Below are 17,745 nucleotides of genomic sequence, written 5' to 3' on the forward strand. Positions count from 1 at the left end.
AACACAGTATCTGTAGCCAACAGGTACTGGTGAGCAAAAATGGCGTCTGTGACAGCGTGCCATGGCACCTTCATTACAGCTGTGAGGGCTATTTATTGTTAGTGTAAAGAGTCAATGTCCATACTGTGTAAAAAATAATTCAGAACGTGCACTCCCACAGCAGTGAGATTTGGGCGGCGTATGCTGAGAATCTTTTTTTGTTCAAGTTCCCCACAGATCCCTTTATACCCTTCTACACCATATAACTAATAATATTGGGCCAAGGACCACGCTGTACTCTGATTCATGGAAATCTTGTTCCACAAAACTAGAAGAGAAAGGATTTCATCACTTCAAGGTCATACAGGGGGTGGACAAAAATATGGAAACACTGTATGAAATGCATGCTTTAAATTACTTGGGATTATAAATTACATTTCAATAAGACATGTAGAGACTGATTATAAGTGGAGGTAATATGACACAGATGCTGCCAGGCAGAAGTGAACATCTGCCCAAGCAACAAGGTTCCATTGGTCAGGGGTTTGAGCCAATTAGCTGCTGTTACCAGCTGGCTCTCAAAACCACCCAGAGCAGGACAAGAGGTGAGGTAAACACAAATTTGGCTGGAAAGCTCTTAGCCAAGCAGGGGTCAAAAGAGCAGCAGCTCATTGCCAATGATTAAAATCTCATGCATTTCGTATGGTGTTTCCATATTTTTATCCACCCCCTGTAAGTACCACGTTGTAGACTCAAAAAGTAGAGTGCAAACTGTTGAGTGAAGATTACACATATACATGCAGCGCATATCCGTCGGACTCCATTCTACCACTAGAATACTTACATATTTTACATGCATGCTGTATATACACAGATACACACACACACATACTAATACATACTATGCACAGATTTATACAAATATACTTATGCACATATGTACAGTTACGGTCAAAGCTTTTCTACATTGACTTAGGATTTCATACTGGCAGCCTGAGCACAGATAAAACTCTTCCAGGATTGTAAATTCCCCATCCTTTGCAGACTCCTTCTTGCTCCTCCCCTTTCCGTCTGTCCTGTCCCACGCTGCCTGAATCATTTTACAAGCATCAGAAAAATGCTGGAGAAGGAAAGAAAGGAGAACAAGAGCATGGATGGACTGATGACTGTATCTTGCATCCCACCACTATGCTAGCTAACCTAGTGCCCAGGGCATATGCCCCGCCGCAGCTATGACCCCGGATCCAGTGTTGCAGCCCTGCAGTCCTCCCTTTGTTTAGAAACGGTTACCACTTCACCGTTGCAGTCAGAGGCCACAGCAGTCAGATGCCGTTCTCCTGGTGTATCCGCTCACAGCATCTCAGCAGATATGCCAGTAGAATGGTACCTAAGCGCTGCAGCAGTCATATGGTAACCATTCCAAAGACTGGGAGGATTCGGGGGCTACAGTGCTGGTATGTTGTTTTAAGACCTCTCCGACTGTCATTAAAAAAATCATATGGTAAGCAGACAACTAGAAATAAAGTGTTTTTGTGTTCATTTATTTTGCTAAGTAGGATACTTGGTATTCAGGAACAGTATAATTTAGGATGGTATCGTGGTGGCATCTGGCAAACAAAAAAAGTACCTTTTTTAAGTGTATGTAAAAAAATTTCAGAACTGTGACAATGAAGTTCACTTACGCAAATGTTTTTCTGTTTTGTTGTTTTTTGCCTTTTCTTTTTGCAGGTTGTAAATGTGTTCATGGGAAATGTAATGATGGAATTAATGGGGATGGATTCTGTCACTGTGAGAAAGGGTGGACGGGACATACTTGTGAGATAGGTAAATATACCACAGGGTTCTCCCTGCATTCTAAGAATATGTCTATGTTCAAAGTGTTTGGGTCTGCTAACCTGTACTGCATGATAGGGAATTGCATGAACTGGAAGTCCATTAAATACATCTTTAACCCTTTCCAATCCACTGTCTGACCTCTGAAGACATTATGATTTAAGACTGTACAGCTCCGATGTTGGAAGACATCCGCCGGGGTTCTCTTACTGTATATTGCCAGCCTCTCTGCTGTCAGTGCCTATCCAACATGTCACCTCATGCAGTACTGGCTTTAGCCAGCATATAGTGCTGTTGTATAACAGCAGAAAAAGAGTAAGCCCCCTAGGAAAACCAGGATACAAATTTGGATTGGAAAGGGTTAATAATATCATTCCGTTAGGCTGCCTGCCCACGGACATTGCGTTGCTATGGAGAGCGCAGCCCCCCTGTCTACGAGCAGAGAATCACTGCAATTCTCCGCTCGCAGCCAGCAAATCGCAACATGCTGCGAATTGCCACGATTCTCCGCGGTCAGCCTATCTGTCAGATAGGCTGACAGCGGAGATCAGTCTGCCGGCTCCTGCTCCTGGCCGGCGGCTCCCGTGGACAGGCAGCCTAACAGCATAGGGTCTAATATGCTCTTGATATCAGAATTGCTCCTATGTAGATTGTGAGCATCCACTATGGAGAATATCCGGGGATTACTTCTTACCACCCTGGTCCTTTTTATTCTCACTGATTTAGGCTGCCTGTCCATGGGCGGGTTTGAATTGCGTTTCCTGCAGCGATAATCTACCCGCAGGGAACACAGTGAGACATTCCTGTGACCCCCCTTGTGTGTACGGCCGGGCATTATCCCGCTGGAAAATGCCTCTTGGAAGTCACCATGAGAGAAACACATGGCTGCAGGACGTCCTGAATATATTGCTAAGTTGTCATTGTCCCTCGTACCACTACTAGGGCTGACTGACTGTTGTATGCAATGTCCCCCCAGACCATCACACCAGCAGTGGGGCAGTGTGCCGCTCCACAGCAAAGGCCGGATTGAGTCACTCACCTCAAGGTCTATAGACACGGAACTTAGCCTCCTTTAGTGCCCAAACTGAACCTGGATTTATCGCTGAAGACAACCCAGTTCCACTCTGTAGCACTCTAGTTTCGTCATTTATGACACCACTGCAAACAGAGACGATGGTGGGTGGATGTCAAAGGCAGTGCAAGTAATAGGGGCGCCATGAGACCAAATGTCCTTCATCTAACAGCACAGGGGCTTGTAACAATGGTGCCACCTGTCTCTGGATAGCGGACAACAAAACAGTTGGAGGTGCTCATGCTTGTCTGACGATCAGACAATCCTCTTTACTGATAGTCTCTCAAGGGCGTCCTGAGCCATACCTCCTTGTCTGCATGCCCTTGCACATCCACTGGTCCCATCCACCTCCTATCAGTCTGACCCAGGTGGCAGCAATTTGGCTATACAATCATCCACCTTCTTGCATTCTAATAATGCGCCCCTCTCAGATTCTGGTAACCGGGTGAAATCTCTTCTCTGTGTCGTAGAGGCGTCTAGTGGTCAACAAGCTCTACACAAGCGGATGAAGAGGTTAATACACACAAGTAGCCTCTAAGAGCCTTCTTAGAAGTCAAGGTTGGAACCACTTTTAGCACCTCAGGTGGCAAGACCATTTTATCTAATCACACTACAACGCTAATCATTTGCATATCTGCCTGAGATGTAACTGCATGCCGAGTTTTGTAGCAAAGCGACAACTCCTAAGGCCGATCTCACACGAATGGATTTAAATTGTGGATTCTGTGATCAGCGTTCGTGCGTTTGATAATACACAGGCAATCAAATACATTTTCGCCGGTTCACTCACACTTGTGGGCAGGCATTGCGGATTCCGTGAGTGGAAAAAAAATTGCAGCATGCTCTATTTTACCATGGATTCTGCACATATTGTTCTCTATGGATGTGCTTGATCCGCAGTGCATAAGCAATTACATTGGACGCGGATTCCTACGCAAGTTCCTTGGACACTAGATAATGGTATAAAGAGAACAGAAATTTGTGGGCAGACAATGCAGGACAGAGTCTGGGGAGCAACACACCAACCTCCACTTATTCTTCGGGGCTCTTCCTCCACAAGAATAAGTCTTTTTTTTAAAGTGGTTTATACTACTTCCAAAATAAGTAGTATAAAATCAGCCGAGCCGAGAGAGCAGCATCCTGCCCTGAAGGCTCTCAGAACAGCTCTCACCATGACAGCACAAGAGAAGGTCACCTGAGTAATAGTAGGGTGTTTCCAGGTGGTTGGCCAACTTTCTAATGTTATTCCCTTAGCAATACATCTGCTCAGAAAACCGTATGCATTTGCGACCATATGCAATTAGCTTCCGCGATCATACGTAGGTCTTCCTCTTTGGATATCCAGCTTGTGGAATCTGATCCATTTGTGTGAACCTCAGGGAGGGGGGGGGGGGGTTGACAAAGAGTTTACTTGCAAATTATTAGTCGTCCATTATTTATTATGCTTCTTCCAATGTCTTTTACATTTGTTACTAGTTGTAAATTACGTGTAATATTAGAATGTATATTGAAATGGATATTTAATTTCCTTTTTAGATCTTAAAACAGATTTGTGCAATGGCAGCTGCAGCATTTATGCCAAGTAAGTAGATGATTCTATTATTTGCATGCATAAGTACTGCTACTTCAAGGCAAGGACTTGGAGAGGGAAAGTGATCTGTAATGGAGCTCAGCAGAAAATACCATCTTGAGTCCATGGGATGTTCTAGCATTTTCAAAACCCCATAAACCCATGTCTTTCAGTTTACTTTTAACTTGACGCCACAACCAAACCTGGTTCTCTCACTGGGGAATTGAATCTGCCTAAAGTCCATCAAAAGTAAAAGATAGAGATCCTGGAACAGACAGTTACGCAATGTCCTGAGAAACAAGCATCAGTCGTTTATCATGATCACTGTGTAATGCTTTACGTTATTGACCTTTGGCCATTTTTGGTTACGATGTGTGATATTTAAAAATATTCTTAAAAGGGAAATGTGTTTTCTAAAGAAAATGGAAGAGTAATGCAGTTATCAGTAACATAGCTAGAGGTTGTAGCCTTTGCCAGGTCTTGGGGGTGCCAAAAGGCTTTGCTACTGCATTGGAAAACAGTGTATACTTTACAGGGGTATTGCAGTGTAGAGTAGTGAAGTGTAGTATGTTTTCAATATTATGATAACTATAGACAGAAATATATTACTTTACAAATACCAAACTTTTAGAAGATGTGAAGACTCTACACAATGTGAAATCATTACCTGCAAAGGTATTTTATGGTTAGAGGGTGCATTCTTGCATAGATTTTATACCAGGGCTATGCCGTTGATCATTAAATGGTTGTTATAAGTGATAATATCATTTTGCTGCACCTTTGCCTTTATACCCTAGTAAATTGTCATTTTTTTTTCTTACCAGCTGCATTTCAAATTCTACAAAACCACCTGTAAGATGCTCGTGCATTGCTGGCTATGCAGGAAACGGAACACATTGCACAGGTATGATCAGAACTCTTTACTAAATCCACATGATTGTGAACAGCTCCTGTTCAGATGACTATTTGTTAACTTAGTGTTAAGAATATCAGATATAACATACAAATAAGAGACACCCATATAACATGGTGAATATCAGTGCTGATGTGCTTAATTTATACCCAATAGAAAATAATAACACAAAGGCAAAAACAGAAAAAATAGGTTATACTGCACTTTCTTAAACAATGGCAGTGAATAATACAGCCGTGGATAGATACATAGATTTACATTAGCTCCGTCTTACAGTCCGCAAAACATGAATCAAATGCGCAGCTAAAATACGCCCATCTGAAAAATGGCTTCACATAACAGCTGACAGCTGTCACATGACAGCCTCACATGGCTGTCAATTTGGTTTGTGTTCATGTATTTCACAGACAGCACACAGACCCAATATATAGCCAATTAGGCTAAACACAAAGACACTTTTTTTTTACACAGATCAGCAGCAGGGTGGACCGAGAATCGTGGGTGCAACTCACATACGGCCATGTGAATCTGGCTTTAAAGGGATTGTCTTACTTCTAGCTATTGATAACCTATTCTCAAGATAGGTCACCGGTAGCAGATTAGCGGGAGGTCCACTGCCCAGGAAACGCTGGGATCAGCTGTTCTCCTGGCTTTGTGTACTGAGCTGTTTTGTTGCAGGAAGCTGACAGCTCTATACTTTGTACAGTGGCCTGGATTAGTATTGCAAGCTGAGTTCCATTCAGTAGGACTCAGCCTGCAGTACCAACCTGGGCACAATGTGCAGTTTTTAAACACTCTTGCCTCAGTCCCATCAATGTCCATTTAAATGCTTTTAATAGTTTATTGTCTATACTGATTTAATGTCATTTTATCAGTAAATATTAAAGGGGTTGTCCAGTTGTAAACTACCGTCAACCTATCCTTAGGATAGGCCACCTATAGTAGATTAATGAAGGGCTGCCTCCCAGCAACCCCTCTGATCAGCTGTTCATTGGGCCAGTCTACAGTTGATTTCTGTAGGCAGCAGACAGCGCTGTTCTCTCTGCAGTGGCCAGGCTTGGTATTGAAGACAAAGTTTCTATTTACTTTAATGGGATCATTATCTGTAATACTAAGTTGGGCCACTGCAGAGAGAACAGCGCTCTCTGCAGAAATCAGAGCAGTGTGCAAGCAGACTGACTCAGCAAATAGCTGAAATCTGGGTGGCGACCCGGGCGGCAGAACTTCACTGATCTAATATTGATGGCCTATCCTGCAGCAATAAACTATTGATGGCCTTAGTGGACAACCCCTTTAAGTAGGGACAGGGCATACTCTGCTGGTGCTCAGAACAGGGGTTTCAGTTTCACCCCCGTAACAGTATTTATAACCTTTCTGAAATGTATTCCTTTGAGCAGATGCTGTTCACTCAGCAATGCATATTGTATCCCTGCACTGCAGAATGATCTTATATAGGATTATATGATCTGCGGTAATATGCGGAACAATCAAATGCATTAGATTACGCAGTTTTACTCACGTTAGCGGGTCGAAATTGTGTAATGTGCTGGCAGAAAATAGAATGCAGCACATTCTATTTTTCTGCAGAATCTGTCACATTGAACCTCATCCAAATAATCATTCAGAATAGTCATTCAAGCGAATTGCTACTTTTAGGGTGCCCTCACATGGGCATTTTTATCACGCGAGTTTTGTGCTTTGTGAGACATTCAAAACACACAAAAATACAAACGCATTATTTACGACGGCTCTGGTAACATGAGTGATTTTTTTCTTTCGCAGTAAGGGCTGAAAAACATGGGCATATGCACTAATACGCTCGCAACTGTGCAGCATATTAGTGCATGAACAGAGTTTTTTTAACTATTCAAACTCTGCGCTATAGAGCACGAGTTTGAGAGAAAAGCGGAAAGATAGGTCCTGCCCTATATCATTCCTGCATGTAGGGCAAGTCCTATCTTTTCTCACGTGTTGATTTATTGCGCGAGAATCCCGATAGTGAAAACGAAACCATTGAAGTCAATGATTTTGTTTCAGCCTGTTTTGCAGGCCTGATTTTCACCGCGCATAGTTGGAGTAAAACGCGCCCATCTGTTTAAGCCATGAGGGCTCCTGCACAATGGTGGGTTTGATATCGGGTCGTGGTTCATGGCCCAATATCGCCCTCGCAATCCTGCTGAAAACCCCTGAATGCGAGGCGTTTTCACATGGTAACAGCCTGGCATCAATGTGGGGGATGAAGGAATCCCCTACTGCAGCTCTCACAGCCACAGTAGGATCTTCTCTCATTAATTTCAATGGAGCTGGTGCTGCTGCCGGCCCTATTGAAAACATGTGGAAACTCCTGGATGCAAGGTGTTTTCATTTGAAAATCTTGCATCCCTGCGGGACTTCCCTTGGTCCCCGCCATGCTGTTCTCCACTGTTTTCAATAGGACCAGTAGCGGCAGCGCCAGCCCCATTGAAATCAATAGAAGAAGATCGCTGAAGGAATCCCCTGCTGCAGCTGTCACAGCCACGGCAGGGGATCATGATGTTCTCCCATTGGTTTTAATGGGGCAGGCATTGCTACTGCCGCTGGCACCATTGAAAACAATGCACGATATCACCAAAGGAAAGAACATGCTGCAATTTGTTTTCTGCATTGCATCGCAATGCGGTGCTATGCAGGAAAACATCACAAATGTGAACAAATCCATTTAAAATAATGGGTATCATATTTGTGCGTCTCACAACACGGAAATCTCGCATGATTATCTTTCCAGTGTGCAGGTGCCCTGATACTGTGAGATGGAAAGATTGCAAAGAAAAAAAGCACATGCTGCAATCTTTCCAATTATTTTCTATGGGACTGCAAAAAAAATCGTATCACACTTGCATGCAGCTGCAATTTGTATGTGAGTGTGGTGCAAAATTGTATTTTTCCTATTGAAATAGCATGTGATTTTCACACACATGTACGGCAATGTGGTGTGTTTTTCTCACAAAACGCATCGTACTCAGAAAAATGGCATGTTTAAGAGTGCGATATCGATCCGAGTTTCTCATACAGATATCACAATCGCCCGTGTAAGCACAGCCGGACACACAGTGATTGTTGTTGAGTAGTTGTTTCATTTTGGAGGGGAGTGAGAGAATTGCCGTAATCTACAACTTTTGACATACAAGACTTAATGACTGTGCCTCGTAATGTTCTCCCTGTGATTTCAGAAATAGATCCTTGCACTGTGAACAACGGGGGATGCTCCAAGTATGCTAACTGTACTAAAGAGGTCTTTGGACAGGCACATTGTACTTGTATTGATGGCTACAGTGGAGATGGAATTATCTGTTTGGGTGAGTCACTGATTGTTCTTGTCGGTACAGTAGTACTATGTGTGTAGTCTGGACAGATTGTACCATTATATGAACTATTATTATTGAGCTTGGGAGGTCCTATATTGTAGCAGGATATGTATAACTTTGGTGAAGATCATTTTCTTTTCTTCTGCTTATGTCTCATTTATATTATTTATATATGTATACTTTTATGAGATTATTTTTTTTAATTATGTTCTTTCCTAAATTTTACGAATTTAACACTACTTGACCTATTGAGATTTTGTGCTAGGAAATTAGAAAAGGGGTTTGAGTGAAGTGTGAATGAAGAGACCACCTGTGGAATAAACCCCAAGCCTTAACCCTTTCCAATCCAGTGTTGGACCTCGTCCGACATTGATATTCCCCTGTATAGCTACCAAGTTCGGGAAGGTCAGACACATTTTTCTAACACTATGCAGAAGTGAGCTCCGATGTCAGAGGTTGTTCTGCATATTACACTATGCAGAAGAGAGGTCCAATAATGATATATAATAATATACATACATATAATGTAATCTACCGTACATAGTAACTCACATTTCATTTTCCAAAAATTGCTAATGAAATCATCATTTGAGTTCATTTTTATGTGTTTTTGTTGAGTAATTCAAAGGAATCCACAACGCGCTTTCCCACTCAAAATAAATAAGAGCTGGGGAGTGTGCGAGTGGCAGGGACATTGAATTGGAAAGGGTTAATGGGGCTATGTGAGAGTATATAATAAATGAAAATACCTGCAGGAAATGTTCTAAAATAATAGAAAAAATTGACCATTACTTACCTATTAGAGATGACCCAGCATACTAGCTAAGGGCAATTGCTCGAGCGAGCATTGCCCTTAGCGAGTACCTGCCCGCTCGAGAGACAAGGTTCGGGTGCCAGCGGGGGGAGCGTTGAGTTGCGGCAGTCAGCAGGGAGGAGCGGGGGGAGGGGAGAGGGTGAGAGAGATCTCCCCTCCGTTCCTCCCTGCTCTCCCCCCTGCCCACCGCCGCCACCCGAACCTTGTCTCTCGAGCGGGCAGGTACTCGCTAAGGGCAATGCTCGCTCGAGCAATTGTCCTTAGCGAGTATGCTCGCTCATCACTATTACCTATCCAATCAAGCAGCGATGCTCCAGTGGTCCTCACCGCTCTTTGTCAATGTATCGTACATACACATTTGCAGCCAATCACTAGCCTCCGTGGTGATGGCTTGTGATTGGCTGCAGCAGTTACTTGTGTATATGGCATGTCATTGCTACAGAAAGTCTAAATAAAGATCTCTTCGAAGCATTTAGGTTGGATTGGACAGGTGAGTAAGAGTTGATTTGATATTTTGGAATATTTCCTATGAGTACTTTTATTTATTATATTCTCAGACAACTGCTTTAAGGCCGTCTGCACACAAACGGATTTGAATTGCGGAATCCGTGATCAGCACCCGCGCGGACGATCTGCTGTAATATTCGCCCACTGGAAGGCATTAACTTACGCAGCTCTATTTTAGCGCAGACGGGCTCCATTGATCTCTATGGGAGCGTTCGAAGTGCAGTGCAGTGCATCCGCTAATACATTGCAGATGGGTGCGGATTTTTAGGTAGATAGCTCGTAGGTTACTAGGAGACCACATAACAAAATGAATAAAAGGAAGCAGGAATGCAGTGAAAAGACAGTGCACGACTGATTTTTTTAAGAGAAGAACACCCCATTGTCCATTGCAGTAGCCAGAGTATTCGATATGGGCAGGTTCATTGCTCTCCTAAGCCAAAAGAGAGCAGTATGCTGTTCTGAAGGCAGTTCTAAGCTCTCACCATGACAAAAAGGACAAGCGAATGTCATCTGGGTATTAACCCTTTGTATAGAAGGGTTTTTCCAGGGAGTTGGGTAACTTTCTGATGTAATCAGCTGCTTGCAATATTTTTTCAGTGTGGATGATAAACTGTGCATCCATGTGGAAAAAAAATTGCATCTGGGATTGGGTGCAAACACTTGCAATTCGTTTCTGCAATGAATTGCAGGGCTCAGGGGCTTAACATGAAGCTCCTGGACTCCAATGCAAAACCTGTAACAGGGCCCCCAACTATAATGCTTTATTCATAGTACTGGGTTCCCTATATGGGGAAGAAACGCCTTATGGGCCCCCTAAGGCTTATGGGCCCGGGTGCAACCGCATCCCCTGCATCTGCTATAGTTACGCAAGTGGCGGGGCTTCTGCGGCGAAACTCCGCTTGCGGAATCTGACCCGTACAGGCAGCCTAAATGTCTTTGTTGTGAAGCTCCATATCAGTAGCAGTGTGTTGAGTTAAAGAGGGACAGATACATTCTTAATATCTGTCAACCACACCGCATTCACAGGTCAGCTGCCTTAGATTCCGTCCATTATGGAGTTGGCACCTGAAGTTATTGGAGCCATAAAGGGGTTCTGTCATTAGAAAAAAAATTTTAATACTTACCTATTCTTACCCGGCCAGTCCTCTTATTGCCGATCTTCTCCTGGCTCCTCCAGTCCCCTGGGTCACGTCGCCTCCAGCGAGCCGGATCCTCTTCTTTCTGTGATGTTACGTCATACAGTATGTTGGGTAGATAAAAATCTGCTGTTGGACGCTCCGAGAAGAAGTAACAGTGAAAGTATAAATAGTATTCTTTATTAAAATTAAAGTTGAAAACCAGCAGAAAAAAGTGTTTCTGGACACAGTCTCTTCTTCTTGCCGGGGTAGAACACTATAGTCAATCGTAGAAAAGGTATTGGAATACAAGAGTGAACATTTGAGAAAAACAAGAAATAAAAATAAAATGGGAAAATCAAAAATTTAATATATATAATAACCAACAACTGGTCAGTTATTATATACCCAAATCCAACATAGGTGAAACATCTAGAGTTATGATGATGGGGCAGATAAATGAATGTTGTGTCAAAAATACATATCATAAATATAGATTTGTATATAGAGATGTGCATCCATATTCGCATTAGTGTGTGTATAATTAACCAATCGCTTTATCTCTGGAAAACACTTAAATTATGGTTATTATATATATATATTATTTTTGATTTGTGATTTTTTTTTTTTCCCATTTCATTTTTAGTACTTGTTTTTCTCAACTCTTGTTTTCCATTATCTTTTCTATGATTGACTATAGTGTTGTACCCCAGCATGAAGAAGAGGCTAGAAACGCATTATCCTCTTGGTTTTTAATTTTAATAAAAAATAGTATTTATACTTTCACTGTTACTTCTTCTTGGAGAGTCGTGCCCAACATCAGATTTTTTTCTATGTGATATACTGAAGCCTGAAGGACACTGAATGAATCTTTTTTAACTGTATGAGCTATTAATCAAACATTTTTGGTGGAGGAGACATTCAGATTTTCCTTTTTTTTTATTTTGATGCAGAAATTGATGCATGTCTGAAAAACAATGGTGGCTGTCATCGTTATGCAGAATGCACTAAAACTGGGCCAAACAGAGTAAGTATCCATCTCCAAGGGAAGAGCTATTAGTTAGGTGTGCTGTAAGCAGAATTATCCATTTGCGTTTTATATTTAAGACCAATAATATTTTAGAATGAATTTTACTGTATTTAGATCATACCACTAACACTAGTATCCCTAAAATAAATTTCACAATAAGGCTGGGTTCCCACGGGACGGATTCCTGACGGAAATCCCGCGGTTTGGCTGCAGCAAAAAACGTGAGATATCCGCCGCTTTGAAGCGGCCCGGCTGCTTGCTCTTCCGCTGTGGCCGGCGCTCCCATAGAGGAGAGCGCCGCCGCAGCGGAAAGAAAAGAAGAATGGACATGCTGCGGTCGGCAAATCCGCGGCTGCGGTCCGCAAAGCCGCGCCGAAGCGGCGGTTTCTGTAGGATTAGCCGCAGCAGATTTGCTGTCCCGTGTGGACGAGATTTCTGAGAAATCTCGCCCACATGGCTGGCTAATCCTGGGATTAGCAGTCGCATGCGGATTTGCCGTGGCGAAATTCTGCACCGAATTTCCGCAGCAAATCCGCTCTGTGTGAACCAAGCCTTACTGTACATAATAACAGTTATGATCTAGAATAAACTGTTAAAGGGACTGTACCAGAATTAAAAGTTATCCCCTATATTTAAACTGGCGAGAAACTCATGTGAGCTCCATCTGATGCGATATGGATGGAACTCGTATGAATAAAGAACCCGCTATTTTATATGGATTTATAACCATGTGTGACTTTTCTCTCGGACTGAAAAATCACAGCATGTCCTATTTTTGGGCAAGAACATTATTTCCTATGGGCGCATGCAAGTACGATGCGTTTTCTTCTATTTTAACTGTCAGAATAACATGTGATTTTTTTTTATAATTATTATTATTTTTACATGCATGCAAACACACATAAAAATCACATGTACAGCGATGTATCTTCACCGCAAAATTGCATCACAATTGCAAAATAATTGCAGGTTTATGAGTGTAATATCGATACTATTTTCTCGGACCGATATAACATTCACCTGTGTAAATATGGTCTAATAAAAATGATGATATATTTAGGCTGGTTTCACAGTACAGATAGTCCCCTACTTGCGAACATTCGATTTACGAATTTCGCAATATGCGAACAATCTGTTCTGCACAGTATGATGTAATGCTATGGCATTACATCATACTATGCAGGCACCAGACAGGCTTCTATCAAGCCTGATAGAAGCCTGTCCGGTCAGATCGCTGGACACTGTGCGGTTGCTAGACAGCCGAGGGCCTTCTGAAAGGCCCTAGGGCTTCCTATGCAGAGCGCCTATCAAGCCGTGCGCTTGATGGGCACTCTGCATAGGCAGTCCTGGGGCCATTTAGGAGGTCCCCGGCTGCCTAGCAACCGCACAGCATCCCACGATCTTATCGTTCAGACTTGCGAACAAATGGACTTGCGAACAGGCTCCTGGAACGGAACCTGTTCGTAAGTCAGGGGCTAACTGTATATTTGGCTCCATCCTATGAGCCAAAAAATAGCTAAACAGAAGTGCTGCACCCTGATGGCACCATTGACTATAATGTGGTCCGTCTGGTTTCCCTTGTGCTAGCAGAAATTTTCTATAGGCTATGAATGGAGCCTCCGACGCAGATGTAAACATACCAATAACTGCATTTTTAAAGTAATTTTGTGTCCTTTTTGGTTCTTACTAACAATTCAACTTTTTTGCAGGTTGCTTGCAACTGCCTTTCAGGATACAAAGGAGATGGCATACAGTTTTGTACAGAAATCGACGTTTGCGAAGAGGTTGGATATTCGCTTAGAAGGCTGAAAAAATTTAACTGTGCAAACTAACTCCTGTAAATGACATTAAATAAGAGCCTATCCTCACGTTTGAGCTCCATTAACTACATTATCGGGCTCAAAGGCGTGGGAGCAGGAAGTCTGGGGAGCCATGTTTCTAGTGTTGTGTCCCCATGAAGCTGGCATATGCATACAGCGTGACTCATCAGCCGGCTGTGTGAGTGTGCATCCCCATTCATCTCTATGGGAGAGCGCACACACAGGCAGCTGAAAAGAGACACGCTATATACAAGCGCCAATGTCTCACGGAAGATGAAACTCAACTTCCCAAACTCTCCGGTCCTTCACCGCTGAGTCCTGTAACATAGTTTATGGGGCTCAAAGATAATGATAACTTCCCTTTAAGTTACAGCAGTTAATGCTTATTTTAATTCCACATGAGTGTATATCTCAACAGCATAGACCTCCCAACATTCTGGTTTTTTAGGTTAAATGTGATAAATATCCACTCTTTCATTCAAGTAGATTCATTCAAATTAGCACCAAATAGCAATAAATGCTCAGACATACCTCCTAACTTTCGAACAATGAAAGGAGGGACCATCCTCTTACTCACTGGTGCTGGATACTGTTGCTTTGTACAGAACATAGCCTGACTCCTACCCCTCTCTGGGAAAATGCCAGAGGGTGGGAAGAGCCAGGCTATACTCTATAAAGAGCAAGCAACACCCTGCACCAGTGAGTTAAAGGGTGTTACTGCTGGAGGAGTGGGACATCTTACATGCCCCCCAGGAGAGCCCCTAAAATCTGTGACTGTCTGCTAAATTCAGGATAATTGGGAGGATTGCTGAGATAATATGTAAACTAAGGAACTAGTCAAGTCCTTTCTGGAACAGTGTAGTAAATTCATTAATGCAAGTTTTTGGATCACTTTCTAAAATGGCATTTCTGAGTTGGAAAGGGTCAAAAGTAGGGATTGTCCCTTAAGCCCCCTAAAAACCTGAGTGTTTCGTCCTAAAAGGACTGGACACTCTTTAGTGATTTTACCTATGTGGTGGCTTTATGGTCCTATTTTTTTCTTGGTCTTTATTTGAATGCATCTCTTTTCATAACATTTAGGGTGAATTCACACCAGCGTGTTTTTGTGCGTACTTAGCTGCTCTGCCGGCCCCCTGCATTCTTTTTCAGGGAAGGGCTTTACATATAAGCCCTTCCCTGAAAAAGAAACATTTTAGTGCAAAACAAAACAAAAAAACTTACCTCTCCGCTGCTGCCGTGATCCCTGCGGGCATGAAGAACACATCTGCCGCATGCGGCGGATGTTTCCTTCACCCCGCTAGTTAAAAGAATTCCCTGCTGCTACATCTGCCACATTTGTGGCAGATGCAGCAAAGGGAATTCTTCAATTCTCAACTACAGCTGTCGCACATGAAAATGAAAAGCCATTTTAAAAAGTGTATTAAAAAAAACAAAAACAAAACAATACTCACCTCCCTTCAGCTGCCGGGGCTCAGCCCCGACTTCTCGCACTGTCCCCGGCTCTGTAGTTCTGAGCTATCAACAGCCGGGAATTTAAAATCTCTGCTTGCTGGTAGCTCGGATTGTGATTGGCTGAGCACTTCGGCCATTCACAATCAGAGCTACCAGCAGGTGGGGATTTTAAATCCCCGGCTGCTGATAGCTCAAAACAGCGGTGCAGAGTCAGGGACAGCGGCAGAAGTCGTTGCTGAGCACCAAGAGCCGTCAATGGCTTTCCAGAGAAGGGCTTCATAAGCTCTTGCCTGAAAAGCCTGGTAAAGTGTGTCCAAAAACATCAAAAAAAATACTCACCTGCCGGGGCTCAGGCGCGGCTTCTGCAGCTGACCCCAGCTCTGTAGTTCTGAACTATTAGCAGTCGGGGATTTAAAATCCCTGCCTGCTCGTAGCTCTGATTGTGGTTGGCTGAAGTGCTTCAGCCAATCACAATCAGAGCTACCAGCAGGCTGGGATTTTTAATTCCCGGCTGCTGATAGCTCATCAGTGCTACAGTGTCGGGGACAGCGGCAGAAGTTGCTGCTGAGCCCCGGCAGCTGTCAATGGCTTTTCAGGGAAGGGCTTCAAAAGCCCTTCCCTGAAAAGCCTTTTAAATAGTAAAAAAAAAAAATACTCACATGCCGGGGCTCATCGTCGACTTCTGCTGCTGTCCCCGACTCTGTAGCTCTCAGCTATCAGCAGCCGGGGCTTTGTTGTTAGCGAACACGTGATAACCTGGTCCAAGAGAGGAAACGTCATTACCACTTCCTTTATTTTCTACATAGCGCTCTTGTAGGGTTGTCAGGCTATTAAAGATGAAGTACACCTGTAGCTGCTGATAAGCAGAGGGGTCTTCAGCCAGTAGTTCTTGGGGACCTTTTACACAGGATGACCTGTCAGGTGCAGATGCCTCACAGATCGTCCCAGTGATGATCATTCTTATGCTTTTGCATAGAAACAATCATCGCTGAATGAATGGAGACGGAGCGGGTTGAGAATCATTCCAGACTGCCTCCATTCACAGTGAACAGGTAGTCGCTCATAAATGAACAACTGCCTGTTTACACGAACCGGTACATCATTCAGTTTTCTACATGCATAAACTGAATGACAAACAAGAAGCAAATGGATCCTCGTTTGTTGTTCAGTCAGTGCATTTATACTGAACAATTTATTGGTCCATTTAAAAGGGCCCTGAGTTGCAGTATTTGTCTCTCTAAAAATGCAACAGGCTATAAGACTGTGCTGAAACTCAAGTTAGCCCTATGTAGTCATTTTTATGTACCATGTCTATGCACTGGGACTCCAGGACAGTGTGTTGTACTACAGATCACCAGCCTGCTTCTCATTGGCTGGTTATGCTAGCGAAGTCTAAGTGCATAGTGGATCCTAAAGCCAGCAAGCAAACCATAACCTGCTGTGTCAAGACTTCTCCTTCACCGTGAGATGAAGCATGGAAGATGCAGTTTAAGGGCTCAGTCAGGCGGGCATGTTTTGCACGTTGCTAAGCAACGTGTAAAACAACGCTCCTGACAGGCAGTGTGACTGGGGTGCTCTGAGCTCCGTGGAGCACCCCCATCACACGTCCGTGGTGCGTCCTGAGTGCTACCACGGCTCCCATAGGAGCCTATGGTTAAGACCATGGACAACGGAGCGCCATGGAGCTGACAGGCGAATTGCGCACTCGCTGTCTTATACTTTCAACAAGCGCAAAATTTCTGCGCTTGTTGAAAGGATCTTTGTGACCACTTCCATAACAACCTATTGGTTGCTATAGAAGCGGGGTTTTACACGCGGCTGCAGCCGCGTGTAAAAGACGGATGTTTGACCAAGGCCTAAAGGATCGCAGTATCTGCAGGAGAAACCCTTATAATGAGAGACAATTTTCTTGGCGCACCCCTGTAGACCCGGGGCTCTTGGCCAGAAGTCCGGGGCCTAAGCTCCAAATATCTGCTGCTAGTGACGCCTCTGTAGCAGCCTAACATTTCAAAACTCTCATAAACTACAATAGAGCGCTTCATGCACAGATGACCACATCTAACTCATACACTCCTTTAAGGAATGCCAAACAGAGCTCAAGGGACCCGATCTCCTGAAATATGGGAGACCCAGAGATGGCTACGTAGTAGTACTTACCTACACATAAGCAGCCACAAATAGACAAGCACGTCTGTGATCAGATGGTTGGGGAGCTGCACAAAATGGCATTGTAGGCTACAGGTTGTGCACACCAGCATTAAGGGATTTATCAAACTTAGAATTGTTGAGCTGAACA

At 43.5% G+C, this 17,745-nt stretch overlaps 1 protein-coding gene across 2 annotated transcripts in view; it reads left to right on the forward strand.

Moving 5' to 3' along the window:
• STAB1 (stabilin 1) overlaps positions 1 to 17,745 on the forward strand; it is a 201,738-nt gene that overhangs the window by 107,772 nt on the left and 76,221 nt on the right. For both annotated transcript variants that reach the window (XM_066596318.1, XM_066596319.1), the window contains 6 exons: positions 1,708 to 1,803; positions 4,421 to 4,466; positions 5,279 to 5,358; positions 8,577 to 8,702; positions 12,101 to 12,174; positions 13,887 to 13,961. In XM_066596318.1, coding sequence (XP_066452415.1) covers positions 1,708 to 1,803; positions 4,421 to 4,466; positions 5,279 to 5,358; positions 8,577 to 8,702; positions 12,101 to 12,174; positions 13,887 to 13,961 — 497 coding nt within the window. The remainder of the gene's footprint in view (positions 1 to 1,707; positions 1,804 to 4,420; positions 4,467 to 5,278; positions 5,359 to 8,576; positions 8,703 to 12,100; positions 12,175 to 13,886; positions 13,962 to 17,745) is intronic.

Source organism: Eleutherodactylus coqui, chromosome 3, assembly GCF_035609145.1.
Source record: "Eleutherodactylus coqui strain aEleCoq1 chromosome 3, aEleCoq1.hap1, whole genome shotgun sequence".
NCBI classification, from domain to species: domain Eukaryota; kingdom Metazoa; phylum Chordata; class Amphibia; order Anura; family Eleutherodactylidae; genus Eleutherodactylus; species Eleutherodactylus coqui.